General features: G+C 33.7%; 1 protein-coding gene across 1 annotated transcript in view; it reads right to left on the bottom strand.

Annotated features, from left to right (window-relative positions):
• The window catches only part of LOC139495630 (protocadherin Fat 3-like), an 88,924-nt gene that overhangs the window by 28,048 nt on the left and 43,362 nt on the right, over positions 1 to 17,514 (bottom strand). Inside the window, exons 9-12 of the mRNA XM_071283921.1 lie at positions 6,570 to 6,703; positions 3,100 to 3,250; positions 2,200 to 2,336; positions 713 to 881 (exon numbers count right to left, since the gene is read on the bottom strand). Of these exons, the coding sequence (XP_071140022.1) occupies positions 713 to 881; positions 2,200 to 2,336; positions 3,100 to 3,250; positions 6,570 to 6,703 (591 nt within the window). The remainder of the gene's footprint in view (positions 1 to 712; positions 882 to 2,199; positions 2,337 to 3,099; positions 3,251 to 6,569; positions 6,704 to 17,514) is intronic.

Raw genomic sequence — 17,514 nt, 5'->3', positions numbered from 1 at the left:
GTATGACTGTCATTAACTGGTAATTGTTGGTGAATATAAATATAGCTCACTGCAATATCTGCTGCTTTTGGCTTTATTGTAGGGTGTGTCGGACCGTTTCATTTTGTTATTTCATTTAATTAAAAATATGTTGTAAGGTAAGTGCAATTTTTGATAAATTAATTTGATTTATACCGCAGTCCCACTAGGCCACGATCGCACTACGATCTGTGAAAAAAAATGAAAATGTTGACGATCGTAGTGAGATCGTGCACATCGCAGTAAGGTCGTAGTGCGGTCGTGGTGAGGTCTTCATGATCGTGATGTGCGTGGCCAACTTTGAACATGTTCAAAACAATCGTGGTGCGGTCGTTGCGAAATCAGGTCGTAGTGAGAGAGCAGTCAGGTCGTGGTAAGATCGCAAAGGTCGCTGTACAGCGAAAGCCCGATTCTAGTCAGGGAGACTGCGCTACGATCTGACAGCGACTTTACTACGACCACCACGTTCTTACCGAGACCCAAACACGCTTCCACGACGACTATACCACGTTTATACCTCAAAAATAATCTGAAATGCGTTTTTATTTAAATAATTCTCAAACAGGTTTGACAATTTTAGGTTAACTAGAAATAAACTCTATTTCATTTAGTTCTTACTTTAATTCTTTTGCTGAAAATGTGTACCGTGTAGATATGCAAGCGACTATTATAATATAGCAATTCGGAAACATACCAAACTGACTGGAGCCAGACTGGAGAAAAAAAGTAGATGTCACTGTTGTTAAAGTGCAAGTGACTGAGTCGTTTGTAGGGTCTGTAACAGATACGGTATACAACAAACTGTCTGCAGTAATGCTTTCTTGTATCTCAGAACTCATCGGTAGGTTAACAATTGTTGGTGGCTAAAATGAAGAAATGCAACACTGAACAAAACTGATATTTTTATTTAGTGAACACTTGCTAAATATGTTAGTATATGTTTTTTGTTTTCCTTAAGTTGATACAAACTGAAATGTCAAATAACGCGAATGATATTTATTAATGAACAAAACGGATTAAGCTATTCATTAGAAAATTCAGAACATCATCAGTGGGTGTCTAATTTTCTATCTTTGTGTTTTGTTCTTTAAGTATTTTTGATTTGATGATAGATCTTTGTTAGTTTCTGTTAAATATATTTAAAATGTGTCTACACTACGAGAGACAAAGTGTTTGACATGCAGTACAGACATTTGTCCATTCTGAACACCTTATATTGTTATTATATGAAAATATCTCTTTAAAATTTCATGCGTCCGAAGAGCTTTTTTGTCGATTCACCTTCATCAGGAACGTGAAACCCAAACTTTTGAAAGTCAAGTATATTTAACACCTAAAAACGTGAAGGGCTTTGTGACTTAAAGAGACACCAAAAAAGAAAATCCAAATTCATATAAGACCAACTTTGTTCAAAATAGATTATAACCTCAAGAACGTTCAGTCCACCTTCAGTGGTATCCAGTACTAGCAAATAAAAATGACACTTTATCAATTGTGTGCGTCCGAAGTGCTTTTCTAGATTTTCCTATGGACCGCTCAACCTAAAATTCTTTAGTGTTTTTCATGCTTAGTTGTAGTTGCGTTGAGATTTTAATGTTTATCAATGTAGTCACAATCCTAGAGATGTGGTATAATGAGGAGTTGTGGTACGTTTGGCAATGAGACAACTACCCATTAGAGTTCAAATAGGGTAGATGTAAGCAAGATTAGGTCACTGCACGGCCTATGCTTTTTTATAAGAAAAACAAATCTGTCACTTATGTTGCTAAATCTTTAGTGTTCTGTGTATTGATTTTTCGATTGTTGTTTTTCTGTTTTGCTATGATCTTCTCGGCATATGATTTCCTCCCTAATATCTTCTCTCATTCTCGTGGGAAACAGTTTTAATTAATGTGCATATCTATATTTTCATGAACGAGTTATTTTCATTTAAATTCCTTATACAATAAAACACCCTCTTACAGGCTATCACTACGGCAGATGACATAGGATTTGTGTTCTCGATGGCTATTCGAAACTATTTGTTTTGCTATCGTGCACAGCAGATTTTTTCTGCCTTTCCGATTGTCATTGCAATACTATGTATTTTGCAGTCGTGTAGAGCATACATTGATTTGTGTTATCTGACATCTGCATAATCGATAGTCGGTTATAGGGAATGTGTCTTCATATTTACCATACCTCATTACGAATAAGATCTACTGTGAGGACACCAGAGACATTTCTCCTATGATCACCACATTCTATGTCAAGTTGATAAGTCGAAGTAACGTCGTAATTTAGAGTTGTCCCTCCAATCAAGAAAACTCCGTAACTTACTACGAAAAAAAAAAAAAAAAAAAACACAAGTAAGGAGAAAAAATTATTCATTCCAAATTGTTCATTACCAATTATTTAATTTATAAAATTGCAACGATCGACGCTGTAAGTCATATATGGTTATAATATACAGACGTTAGTTAACTGATTTTAAGTATTTGGCAATTATTTATCCAAAATACACACTGTAATATTTTAAAATTAATTTTTCTTCTCCACTGTTTGTCTGGCTTAGTTCTCAGAGATGATTGGATCAATGAAAGTTTACCAAAAACCACAACTACCAATTAGTGTTCTGGATTTTGAAAAATCGTCGCCGAAAACATGGAAACTGCTAAAATGTGAAAAATGGCTAAATGATCCGATTTGGTTTTTTTAAAAAGGAACGTGAAATGTCATGCAAACTTTTGCAGTTATTGTTTCAACATTTCAAAATGGATGATGTTAATATGGAAACTGTAAGTTTGGCTGACATTCTCTATTGCTTTCACTTGCGATTCTAGTTGTTCATTGTTGTATAAAATTCCAGATGAAGGTAATTTAAAATCCAGAAAAGCGCTTTGGACGGTTCTCATTCGCTGTATACTTAAAACACGCCCAAAAAGTTTTATGTTTCATTTTTTAGCATCTCATATCTACTTATTATTTATATTAGTATAGGGACATCAAGTTGTTAAATTACCGAAGCCGCTCTAGCATCTGAAGCCGAGATGATCGTTTATTAAAATTCAATATACAAACCTAAATACGAAGATGTTTTACCTAATTGAAATAAAGTTGTATGTGAATTCAATGCACAAGTGATGATATCTGCTGCATTAACATCAGTAATGTTCAATGTGTGTATCAATGTATAGGTTATTAGGTCTTCTGATATACTTTCTGTATATGGTAAGCTGTTTATTACTGGTGGCTACAATAAAATATTTTGGCAAAGAAATTAAAATCTGAAAACAATCATTATGACAGAATTGAACAATACAAGAAATTTAAAGCAGGCATAGTACTTGTTTTAAAAATGAAAGGAATACAGTGCAGAAGAATATTAAATCTAATTTCTGTTCATAGTTTTAAATCATTTTATTTTTGGTTTATGCCTGTTGAACAATCTATTCGCACTAAATTTCCATGTTTCAAAACATGGCGAACAAGTGAAACTGCGAGCTACTGCTCACTGATGATACCCCCGCCGCAAGTGGATAATATTAATAGTGTAAAAATATGCAAGTGTTCGGTAAACAGGAAGTTGTCGAGTGATGAATCTGAAAACGCATCACACGGTATAGCTGACTTATAAAAATCCTGAAACCAAATTTCAGAAATCCTTGTATTGTAGTTCCTGAGAAAAATGTGACGAAAATTTTTAACTTGGTTATCATGTGTAAAATCATACAAGTGTTCGGTAAACAGGAAGTAGTCGAGTGATGAATCTGAAAACGCATCACACGGTATAGCTGACTTATATAAATCCTGAAACCAAATTTCAGAAATCCTTGTATTGTAGTTCCTGAGAAAAATGTGACGAAAATTTTCAACTTGGCTATCATGTGTAAAATCATACAAGTGTTCGGTAAACAGGAAGTTGTCGAGTGATGAATCTGAAAACGCATCACACGGTATAGCTGACTTATATAAATCCTGAAACCAAATTTCAGAAATCCTTGTATTGTAGTTCCTGAGAAAAATGTGACGAAAATTTTCAACTTGGCTATCATGTGTAAAATCAGACAAGTGTTCGGTAAACAGGAAGTTGTCAAGTGATGAATCTGAAAACGCATCACACGGTGTGGCTGACATATATAAATGTTGATTCCAAATTACAGAAAGGGTGGATGTGTAGTTCCTGAGAAAAATGTGACGAAAGTTTCATGGGACGGACTGACTGACTGACTGACGGACGGACTGATGGACGGACGGACTGACAGACAGAGGTAAAACAGTATACCCCCCCTTTTTTAACGCGGGGGTATAAATATCTATCATTAGCGCAATATATAAGAATACATTGTTAAGATTATCGTTGAAAATATTTATTTCCCTTTTTAGCTCACCGGGCCCGAAGAGCCCTATGTGAGCTTATGCCATCACTTGGCGTCCGTCGTCGTAAATTGTATACGGTAAGCTGTTTATTACTGGTGGCTACAATAAAATATTTTGGCAAAGAAATTAAAATCCGAAAACAATGACAGAATTGGACAATACAAGAAATTCAAAGCAGGCATACTTGTTTTTAAAAATGAAAGAAATACAGTGCAGTAGAATATTAAATCTAATTTCTGTTCATAGTTTTAAATCATCAAATTTATTATCAAAAGAAGACGATTCGATGACATTTAAAAAAAACAAGTTTTGTTTTTGGTAAATGCCTGTCGAACAATCCATTCGCACTAGATTTCCATGTTTCAAAACTTGGCGAAATATCAATCATGAGCGCAATATATAAGAATACATTGATGAGATTCTTCGATGAAATTATTTATTTCACTTTTTTTTAGTTTAACTTTTGGATATCATGTTTTTAAATTCATCCTGTTCCCGATTGCGACATTTTGACTGACTTTTGATTCGCATGGCGGATGATGCATGCGTAGCAGGAGACGCTTGTCCTTTTGACGCACATAAAAAGTAAAATAACCAAAATAGCGAATACCGACTTGGTACAGGCATTTCCTTATGTAGAAAATTGTGGATTAAACCTGGTTTTATAGCTAGCTAAATCCTCACTTGTATGACAGTCGAATAAAATTCCATTATATTGACAACAATGTGTGAAAAAAACAAACAGACAAAATAGGAAATATGTCAAAAATTGAGGTTCAACAGTCAACATTGTGTTATAATCTTAATCTCTATAAAAGCAAAAAAAAAAAAAACCTAGTCAACAAAGAAAAAACAAAATTGCATATAGAGAAAACACAAGCAAATATGAAAGACAAGAATACAAAAAAAAAATACCATAGCACAATTAGCCAATGGCGGGATGTATAAAAACCGAACCACATCATAAGGATATTACCAAAAACGGACTAAACAGTAAAGGTTAATAATAAAGACAAATAAAAAGAAACTAATAACACGTAAGAATATATATGCCCGTCGAACTAACTATTGTAGCTGGTTTTGGAGTTCATATGATTCCTTCATTTTATGTTTGTTAATTACGTTGATTTGTCTCTTCTTTATCGATTTACGCGATCTAAACATCGGGAAACTACTGTCGTTTTAATTGAAAACGTATATTTTGATTAATCATAAGCAATGTTAACTCCAGCATTTAATTAATTTTCTGGTCGTCTGAATTGCTACATGTATACACGATATATTTTATAAATGATCGGATTCTTCACAAAACATAACAGTATGTGTTATAGTTTTCTAGGTTTCTTTAAGGGGCATTAGCTGTCTATTTCATGTTCACCGATTTAACTCAAATTCTAATATTTGATTTATAAACTATTTTAAAACGTATATCCAAATTATAAAAAGTCTAAAATAAACAATTTTCAATGCATGGACTCGATATATGTATCAGTTTTTCGTGTTTAATTTAAGTCTAGACGACATCTAATTAACAATCGTTGTGACCTCTGAAGATTGCCGACGGTCATATAAAACATAAATATAGATATAAACAGATCGCGAACTCGTGCAATTGTATTTTTCTAGGTCTGTTTAATTTCATGTTATAGGTTAAAATATATTTTAATCTTCGTTTTTACCTGTATAAGAAAGAGTTTTTGTAGATCGAATCAGTCAATTAAATGGTTTCCCTTGTTTCATTTTCAATGTTGATCTTCTTTTCCTTTTAATAACTGAACACGCCTAATTCATGCGTAACCCATCTCTAGCTAAGAGGTTACATTGAAGGTCACATGCATACGGATTCAAAGAGGTCGAATTATTCACTTGCAAGTGAATAATTCATCAGCGATGTCTCTTAGCTTATTTTGACAAAATTGAACCAAACTGGCTGCTAAAAGCGAATTACTATTTCACTTTCATTAATGATTGAACTAAAAACAAATCCTATTTTAATTTTTTTTTATATCTCGTAGCTAATGCCCCTTTACAATGATGTGAAAATCCTAGTATTGAAATGCAATTGACCCACTTTAGCTACATTTTTTAAACATACAGTCTTGATTGATAAGATAAACAGTTGGTGCAGATTTTGATAAACAATATAAGATGAGCTCACATGTAAGCATTTTTAATATAGAAATCATATTTACTGTATTCCGTATTAAATTTACGGTAAAACTGCCTGTATCATTTCGTCTTTCATCTTCACACTTTACTGTAAATGAGTATGAGGATGTCGTATCGTAATCTAGAGTTGTCCCTCCTGTCAGGTAGATTCCATATTCTATATCAAATTAAAATTTCAATATTTCTTTAAAAAACATTTTACTTGAATTAAATATTTGAAAATCAAGATTAATATTTAAGCAATTAAGTAATATAGTTGTAACTGTATATGAATTTCAATCAACATCATTCTCAATTTCATTACATGTACAAGTACAAGACAGGTGCTAAGTTTTGTACAGTATTCTTACTCCCATAGATTAATTTAGTGGAAGAAATGGTTGAACATTTACAAAGTACTCTTTATACCAAATATAAGTACAATACAAGATTGATTGATTGATTGGTGTTCAACGCCATTTTCAGCACTATTGTGCTATTACGTGGCGGTCATTTTTCATGGGTTGAGGATGCCGGAGTGCCCGAAGACTAGGTTGTTTATTAGTTACAAATTGTGATTATATGTTACCATGGAAGGTTTTAAGAGTTGGAGTTATGAATATAATCTTTATAATTAATTATATTTAATGTGTTTCCCTCAGTTTTGGTTTGTTACCCCGATTTTGTTTTTGGTCCATGGATTTATGAGTTTTGAACAGCGGTATACTACTGTTGCCTTTATTTGTCTCCTTTTATGATATAAGAACTGGCCAATAGACCATTTTGATATTGCCGATTTTTTACTCTGGAGTATTAAAGTTTTCTACAGGCTATCTACTCTGTGGTAAGACATATTGATACTCTGACAAGTAAGAGCAACAAGTAAAAAAAGCTTACAATCGGTGCAATTTTGGAGAAAATAACTAATGAATTTGTCGTGTATAAAAAACATAAAACAATTAATCCCTCCCCCACATCGTACCGATTGTGAGCTTGATTTAATTATTTAAGTTGCTCTTACTTGACCTATTACCAGAATGTTCTACCACAGTTTAGGTAACCTGTCGAAAAATTATAAACTCCGAAGTCTTAAGTTGCTTATCTGAAAATGGTCTATTGGACAGGTTTCTAAGAATAAGAAACGGTGCAACTTGTTACAAAGTATGTGATAACGGATGATAGCTCATTCTCCAGGAATAAAACCAGGACAGAAAATAAAATGAACACAAAGAAAAAGTAGGAAAGGAAACACGAAAATCTATAAAACACTACATAGAACTACAGATTGAACAATATGAACTCCTGTTGTGGTGATATTGTTCATGTTTGAAATCTAACAACAATACGAACTCCTGTTGTGGTGATATTGTTCATGTTTGAAATCTAACAACAATATGAACTCCTGTTGTGGTGATATTGTTCATGTTTGAAATCTAACAACAATATGAACTCCTGTTGTGGTGATATTGTTCATGTTTGAAATCTAACAATTGCCAATAAGACATCATGCAATAAAGGATTTGTATATGTTACTTTTCTTACCCTAAGGCAATATCAAATCTATAAACGATCCATATGTACACTCTCTAACCTCATAAATGACGAAATATAAAATAAACCTCACTACAAAGTCCTTTACGATTTTGCACTTTCCATTGGAAATAAATACGTTATGGTATAAAATAAAATCCTAACATATTTTTAAAGTGTACATATTTCGAATTCAGAATAACCCATACATATAGCACATATTTTTGTCAGGCACTAAACTTGAAAAACTACATCGTGTATCACACTTCTCGAACACTGACAAGTGACACCAAACTAATTATTTACTTCGACAGTAAAAAAGAAACAGGAGTTCCGCTTTATGTAAACATTAATATGTGTTGTGCTTATAAACACTATAGAATTATTTGTATTGGACAAATAAACAAGTTTCTTAATAAGTTATATTTGTCCAAATATGGAAAATGTAACCTTAACTTGTAACTTCCACAATAAATATAAATATACTTTACTATAGCAACCACTAATAAAATAATTAAGATATTACTGTATGCTTTTATTCCTTCAAGGAGAATAACCCCCTTTTCCGGCGACAAATATTGCGTAGGCAAAATGACGGTTTTAGAATCTGCGCGTAGGCAAAATAACTGTTCAGGAATAACCGCGTACATTTGCACGTCAAAATAATAACAATTTATAGAGACGTCGTATCGCTTCTTTACCTCTGAAAAAATATGGCGGCCGCCTCAACATTTTGCTCATTCTCGGATCTGGACATTGAAAACATTATGAGACACAAAGATTCAAAAAGCACTGCACTATACAAGCTACAAAAGTTGCGTTAATATGCTTGAATGAGTATGCAATGCGTACAGATCGATGAGAAATCTTGATTTTTCTAGTTACAGTCGAGAGGAACTTTTATCTTAAATTTTTATGTTCATTCAAGGAAAATTATATCTTTGTATAATAATACAGTTATGGCCTGCATGAAAAGTAAATATCCAAAATTATTAAATTTCGATAAGGTTATTTTTCCTCGGTTCTACAGACCTCGAGGAAAATAACATTTCCTTGATTTGATAATTTTGGATATTAACTTTTCATGAAGGCCATAATTGTATATTCATGTATACTCAGTTTGCATTAGATGTAAAAGAATCAAAGCACTGTAAGCGCTGTAGGCAGTTAACCAAAAACCAAGGCAAAATTGAAACATAATTATGAAAACTGTGGCAATGTTGCTTCAATTTTTTTTTAAAGATTTTTAAAAAAGAACTAACATTATATCATATATATTGTAAATTTGTGTTCATTTAATGAATTAAGCATTAAGGCAAAAAATTCATATTTTATCAAGGTTTTCAAAAGCAAATAAACTCATCATAAATACCAGGCCTAAATTTTGTATATACGCCAGACGCGCGTTTAATCTACAAAAGACTCATCAGTGACGCTCGAATCCAAAAAAGTTAAAAAGGCCTTAGTTTTTTTGAAAAATTCAAAATTTTGTAAACAGTTAATATATAAATATAACCATATCAATGATAATTCATGTCAGCACAAAAAGTGCTGACTACTGGGCTGGTGATACCCTCGGGGAAATAAATCTCAACCAGCAGTGGTATCGACCCAGTGGTTGTAAATAAACTTATCATAAATACCAGGACTAAATTTTGTATATACGCCAGACGCGCGTTTCGTCTACAAAAGACTCATCAGTGACGCTCGAATCCAAAAAAGTTAAAAAGGCCAAATAAAGTACGAAGTTGAAGAGCATTAAGGACCAACATCCCCAAAAGTTATGCCAAATACAGCTAAGGTAATCTATGCCTGAGGTAGAAAAGCCTTAGTTTTTCAAAAATTCAAAATTTTGTAAACAGTTAATTTATAAATATAACCATATCAATGATAATTCATGTCAGCACAAAAAGTGCTGACTACTGGGCTGGTGATACCCTCGGGGAAATAAATCTCAACCAGCAGTGGTATCGACCCAGTGGTTGTAAATAAACTTATCATAAATACCAGGACTAAATTTTGTATATACGCCAGAAGCGCGTTTCGTCTACAAAAGACTCATCAGTGACGCTCGAATCCAAAAAAGTTAAAAAGGCCAAATAAAGTACGAAGTTGAAGAGCATTAAGGACCAACATCCCCAAAAGTTATGCCAAATACAGCTAAGGTAATCTATGCCTGAGGTAGAAAAGCCTTAGTTTTTCAAAAATTCAAAATTTTGTAAACAGTTAATTTATAAATATAACCATATCAATGATAATTCATGTCAGCACAAAAAGTGCAACACATATATCAAGTATATTTTTTTCATGGTCATGAGTCTGCAGTGGTACAAGTTCGCAATGATTGCAGTTGTTCTAGTTGATAGTTAACGTTGGTATCAGTTGACTGTTAGTAGTTCAAGTTAACTATAGTACAAGCTTGTTTAAGTATCATGAATGGACTTGCTTCCCTTGAAAGAAAACTGAGATTGTTTTCTACAGTACAAAAGTTATGAGACCCAAATCAGACAAATGTTTACTACTACAGGGATCAAAGGTGGGGTCTAACTGACCTGCCCATAGTAAATGTAAATGACCCCCAACTTCACCCTAAATCCATGATGTGTAAGTTTGGGAATAAAATGGCAGGTAATTATAAAACAGTTGGTCAAACATTCTTGGGCTTGAAAGATATGTTTTCTTAAAAATAAGCCATATCAAAATGAAAATTTTTATAGGACCAGATATAATTCCAAATATAATTAAGGTAAATTCTTTAAACCAACTCATTTTTTTTCCATCAATAAAATTTTATAATAAACAAGAAATAATTGTAATATAATGCTGTTACGTAGTCTCCCAAATAAAGCTCCCATAATTATTCATTCCCATGGTAGCCTGACATTGGGCAAAATCTAGTACACATTGGTTAAGTCAAAAAAGTGATATGCATATGTGACGCCTATGAGATTGACCTTGAATGTCATTCAATCTTTTAGAAATGACAAACAGAAATGAATATGGTTTATGGGTTGGTATCTCAATCTTCTACAAGTTCTCAAAACACACACAAGAGGGGTGGGGTGATCCTAGGGACTACCCCTATATTTCATTTGATTTTTTTTCATTGTCCCATACATGAATATATATGCTTTAGGGGTGGGGATCTCAACCGTTATCAAGTTTTTAAACAGGAGGGGATGGGGTGACCCCAGTGACTTCCCCTATATTTCATTTGGTTTGTTATATTGTCAAATATGTGATTATATATGGTTGAGGGTGGGGATCTCATCTGTTTCCAATTTATCAAACAGGAGGGGTTAGGTTGACCCTAAGGACTCTCCCTATATTTCATTTGATTAGTTCTTTTGTCCCATACATGAATATATATGGTTTAATTAAAAGGTGGGAACCTCGACTGTTTACAAGTTCACAAACAGGAGGGGTGGGGTGACCGCAGCGACTCCCCTATATTTCATTTGATTTAGAGGTGGGGATCTCAACTGTTTCCAAATTCTCAAACAGGAGAGTTGGGGTGACCACAGGGACTCCCCCATATTTAATTTGATTTGTTATAGTCCCATACATGAGTATATATATGACGTACTTATGAATATAATTATTTTCTGTGACTGTATCTTACATTAATTTGTAGGATCCTTTACTATAGATAATTTAGCTGATCTGTAACAATAACATCTTTATGCCTTATATATCATGTACTGTAGTACGCCGCTAGATTAAAACTGACGTGGAAAGGTAACACATGCCCACCGAAAGCTCTTTTAATGAGAGCCCAGGTGGTCGTGTGGTCTAGCGGGACGGCTGCAGTGCAGGCGATTTGGTGTCACGATATCACAGTAGCATGGGTTCGAATCCCGGCGAGGGAAGAACCAAAAATTTGCGAAAGCAAATTTACAGATCTAACATTGTTGGGTTGATGTTTAGACGAGTTGTATATACATTATGTACACAGCCATGTATCACCATCATTGATGGCGATCCGATGGATACATCTGTTGTAGGGTTGTCACTGACTCAGATGTACTTATGAATATAATTATTTTCTGTGACTGTATCTTACATTAATTTGTAGGATCCTTTACTATAGATAATTTAGCTGATCTGTAACAATAACATCTTCATGCCTTATATATCATGTACTGTAGTACGCCGCTAGATTAAAACTGACGTGGAAAGGTAACACATGCCCACCAAAAGCTCTTTTAATGAGAGCCCAGGTGGTCGTGTGGTCTAGCGGGACGGCTGCAGTGCAGGCGATTTGGTGTCACGATATCACAGTAGCATGGGTTCGAATCCCGGCGAGGGAAGAACCAAAAATTTGCGAAAGCAAATTTACAGATCTAACATTGTTGGGTTGATGTTTAGACGAGTTGTATATATATATATATATATATATATATATATATATGGTTAAAGGGTGAGGATCTAGACTGATTCCAAGTTTTCAAACAGGAGGGTGTACAGTGACCCTAGGGACTCTTTATAATTCATTTGATTTTTTATATTGTTTCATACATGAATATATATGGTTTATGGTTGGGGTCTCGACCGTTTTCAAATTCTCAAACAGGAAGGGGTAGAGTAGCCCCACGAACTCGGAGTCTCCACCTATATTTCATATGAGAGGGGGTATGAGGGGTCCTGATTCCGAAATCCCGGGCTTAAAAACACCAGATCCCGAAATCCCAGGCTTAAAAAACACGAAATCCCGAGGTCCTGAAATTCGAAAAAAGAATTCCCTGATCCCGAAATCCCGAGCTTAAAAACACCCAATCCCGGAGTCCCGATAAAGGTCCTATCCCCCCTCTCATATGATTTGTTAAGTATTGTCCCATACAAGAATGTATATGGTTTAGGGGTGGGGATCTCGACCGTTTCCAAGTTCTCAAAAAGGAGGGGTGGGATGACTGCGGGGACTTCCCTATATTACATTTGATTTATTATATTGTCCCATACATGAATATATATGGTTTAGGGGTGGGGATCTTGACCTTTTCAAAGTTCACAAACAGGAGGGGTGGGGTGACACAAGGGACTCCCTCAGTATTTCAATTGATTATTTATATTGTCTCATACATGAATATATATGGTTTATGGTGGGGATCTGGACTTTTTCCAAGCTCTAAAACAGGAGGGGGTGATCACCCTAGGGACTTCCCCTATATTTCATTTGTTTAGTTACATAGTCCCATACATTAATGTATATGTTTGAGGGGTGGGGATCTCATCCGTTTCAAAGTTATCAAACAGGAGGGGTAGAGTGACCCAAAGGACTCCACCTATGTATCATATGATTTGCTTACATTCAGGTATCATATAATCTAGTTGCACTATTTGTGAAAATAAAGTAAGAAACTTCCAGCTATTTTAAATGACCCTTCAAAATTGAAAAAAAAATAACCATTTAAATTGCAGGAATTTGTTTAGACTTTAAAAGCATCTCACATGCATTATCAACATTTATCACTGATAAAGAAAATTTATACTGTCACCAGGAACATATTTATTGTTAGATATACTGTTTCCAGCTGTCACATTCTATTGGATTTTGACATTAAAATTTGTCAAAAAGTAATTTTGAGTTTCTGTACAAAATATTTTCTCCTTTTTCTTTCTTTAACATAGAATCATATTCAAAACAGTGTAGCTGTGGCCATTGATTGACGACCTTAAATTATCCCATGGACTGGGACAGATTAGTTGAACGTGTGTCTGTAACGACAACTGCTCACTACTTACTTATTATAGAATTTAAACTGTGGGGTCACCAAAGGTTCTTAACTCCTTTGATATTAAAATACTCGAAAAGTTAATTAGGAATAACTCTATGTTTTGATTTACATTATTGATATAAATCAAAACATCGTGTTATTCCTGATTAGTTTTTCTAATTTCTTCATTTAGTTGTTGAGAACCTTTTGTGACCCCACAGTTTAAGTGTCTTTAACAAGTACATAGTGAGCAGCGGTCGTTACAGACAAACGTTCACATAATATGCCCCAGTCAATGGGATAATTAATTTAAGGTCGTCAATCAATGGCCACAGCTACACTGTTTTGAATATGATTCTATATCTTTTGGTTTTCAATTCTAGTGTTTATATTTATTTACCATGCATAGATGTATTTTGTCACCTGTATCAAGGATTTGTATAGTAAGTATCTTACTATACAAATACTTGCCTGTATGGATTTTTTTTAGTTGATCGCCAAATCCGGAATTACTCTTATCCGCTTCCGGAATCGGATCTGATATTGTAATTGGCATCCATTTTGTTTTCAATGTTGTTTTTGTCAGTCAGATACGATTTTACTCGAATTTACACATTATTTGTCGGCGATTTTCTGTATAATGCTAGCGGTTGAACAAAATAAACATCGCTGTCATGAATAATAATGATGAAAATATGTTTTGAGATCGTTTATTTGGAGAATTTGGTAAAAAGGTTTGCAAAGTTGTTTATTATTTTCTTTCAAGTGGCATGTCGGGCGTAGCTAGTAACCAAGTCGAAAGTCCGACTGCAAAAGTGGAAGTTCGCGGACCTCGGATCACCGCTAATTTGAACCCCTGTTTACATATTGAAAGATACGCAAATTTCGTCCTCTAATTTAAAATTGCCGCCAACAGTATGAATTTTAATAGACTACTGACGTAGTTGACTACGTATTGATGACAAACAATATTCCTACGACTTTTGCCATTTGGGAAATCTAAACTACCTGTCTTTAGAAATTTTTGGCGATTAAATATTTCATACATTTGTTCTTTGACATCTTAGCCAAAAGCTCAGGGGATAATAAATTACATAAGGATTCCTAATGTGCTCTACTTCCTACGTGCAACTTCAAAACTTTTGGATAAATCGACGATCATTTAAGGTTTTTCTGGTCATATTTTCTGTAATCCAGAATTAAAAGTATGAAAAAACTGTTCAATTAGTTATAAATAACATACTATTCAGCTAGATAATAACAATGGCACGTATTTCAGCATTTATTGGGTAGAACACAAATCTAGGGTGCTCGCATAAGGCAGCTTAACTGCCTAAAAAAAATCAGGATCGCACATAACATTCAGAAAGAAAGAGGGGGTCAAGTAATGAAATTGGACGTAACAGAAGTTAGCTGGTGTTCAAATCTCACAAAAACACTAAGAATATTAAAAATAAATCTAGTTAAAAAAAAAAAACCCGAATGAAAAACATGAACTCCAATCGCAACAAGACCAGACGCGTCGACAGAGTAAGAATTCCTCGCCATGCAACTCCACACTCAGTTAAAATATCACAAAAGAGTATATGACAAAATTGGAAAAGGTTCATATTAGACAGCTTTTCTGATATAGAAAGATATAATACAACAAAAAAGAGGAGAGACATTTCAAATATCACCGCCAGGTTTTGTTGGGGTTCGTGTAACTCAGTCATTAGCTTTTCTAGGTAGTGTTTGTGGTTTTTGCTTGAATGTAACTTGTGATCTCACAATGACGTCATTAACATGTCGACATTACACATACAATGGTCATTCGCGCATAGTTTTTAAGTCAAAATATATATGAGCAACAGCCGTACCCAAAAAGATATTTTACACACATAAGCACTTTGATAAAATACATCTTAAGTACAACATCTCAAAAAGAGGCTATTTTGACGTTTGTTTTTATGTTTTGCGCAAAATTTAAAAAGGCTGAAGACCTATAGCTAATGTTTAAAACAAAATTAAAAAATGTAAATTCTTATGTCCGACTGACTTATGTTGGATACAAATTTGTAGCATGTAATTTATTAGATTGATCATTACTTTTAATTTCCGAATACAAGGGGCCAAACAATGGCATTATTATATTTTCTCTTTTTTGGTGATAAAACAAAGAAAACCATTTGAAATTAAGAAATGTATCTCCTTCATGCATATCTATAATTCCTTGTCAGAGTTTGGCTATACTTTTGTCCACTTTCAGTGTTTCAGCTTTTCAAAGTTGACACTCATCTAAGGCCTACTGATAGATTTAGAACCCTAGTTTCTTAATAAAAAATATTATTTCAAGTACACTCCTGTTCTCGAACATACATGCAAAAATAGAAGTGACCAATATATTTCAACAGCACAGTAAAACAAGGCTTTTGGTTATCAAAATGCAATGGACCACTTTCGAGTAATGTCCTTCAGCATCAATTATGCGCGCCCTTATGACGTCATTTACCAGATAAAGGGGCCCGCCTGTATCCCTGCACTATTAAGGTTCATCAAGCGTCTCCGTGATCGTCATATTCCGTAGGTACTTAGTCACAATTCCCTAATGACAACAGTGCTGATTATCAATTAGAAGAATTTAATTTTCCAAATAATTCGTGCAATATAGCATCATAATTTTTCAATCGCTCGCTCAACATGTGAAGGAAATGACGATGCCCCTAAACGCATGAATGATGTTCACTAAAACAAACGTTTTTGATGGAAATGCATCGAACTCGAAAGTGGTCTATTGTTTTACTTATCAACTAACCATAAATTCTTATGGATTGATATTTTTATATAAACTGAAAGTAACCTAATTACGTAGCATCCCGAATTTGATCTTCCTGTCCTAACAAGTGTATAGTTTTCTATGATGAGTATGTACATGTGTACCGAACATTTTGTTTTTCTTTGAAGATGGGGAAACAAAGTGTGAAAATGATAACAATTTTTAACATTTTGTTTCCTAAATATTTTAAAGAGAAAATGCAATACTAATTGACACAAAACTACACCAGCATTTGAAGATTTTACTAAATATTATGGTAACCCAAGCAGGATTATAATATCAAATAAAGCCTCACATATGGCACGTCAAAGCTGTCTTATGTGGAACTCTGATATTACGTTATGTTGTTTTATTATTACTTGCTGATATTTTGTCTTTACATAATATGGTTTTGACATTACGTAATGATGTTTTGATATAACTCAATATGGAATAGTCATTACTTAATGATATTTCGATATAATTACATGATATGGTTTCGTATTAATTTGATATAGTTTTGTCATAACTCGATGTTATTTCACCCTCGATTTCACCATTATTTAATGTGGTTTTGTTATAAGGCAATGTGGTTTTAACATTACCTGATGTGTAACATCAAGTACTGTTAAAACCACATTGCCTAATGACACAACCACATTAAATAATGGTGAAACCACATCGAGTAATGACAAAACCATATTAAGTTATGACAAAACTATATCAAGTCAATACGAAACCATATTGTGTAATATTGAAATATCATTAAGGAATGGCTATTTCATATTGAGTTATATCAAAACATCATTACGTAATGTCAAAACCATATTATGTAAAGACAAAATATCATCAAGTAATAATAAAACAACATAACGTAATATCAGAGTACCAAATAAGACAGCTGTGGTGTTCCATACTTTCGTGTGAATGTCTTTTATAAACAAGATCATA

The sequence above is a fragment of the Mytilus edulis genome, chromosome 1 (assembly GCF_963676685.1).
Source record: "Mytilus edulis chromosome 1, xbMytEdul2.2, whole genome shotgun sequence".
Classification (NCBI taxonomy): domain Eukaryota; kingdom Metazoa; phylum Mollusca; class Bivalvia; order Mytilida; family Mytilidae; genus Mytilus; species Mytilus edulis.
The sequence above is the reverse complement of the archived record's forward strand: the minus strand, read 5'-3'. Positions and strand labels throughout refer to the sequence as shown.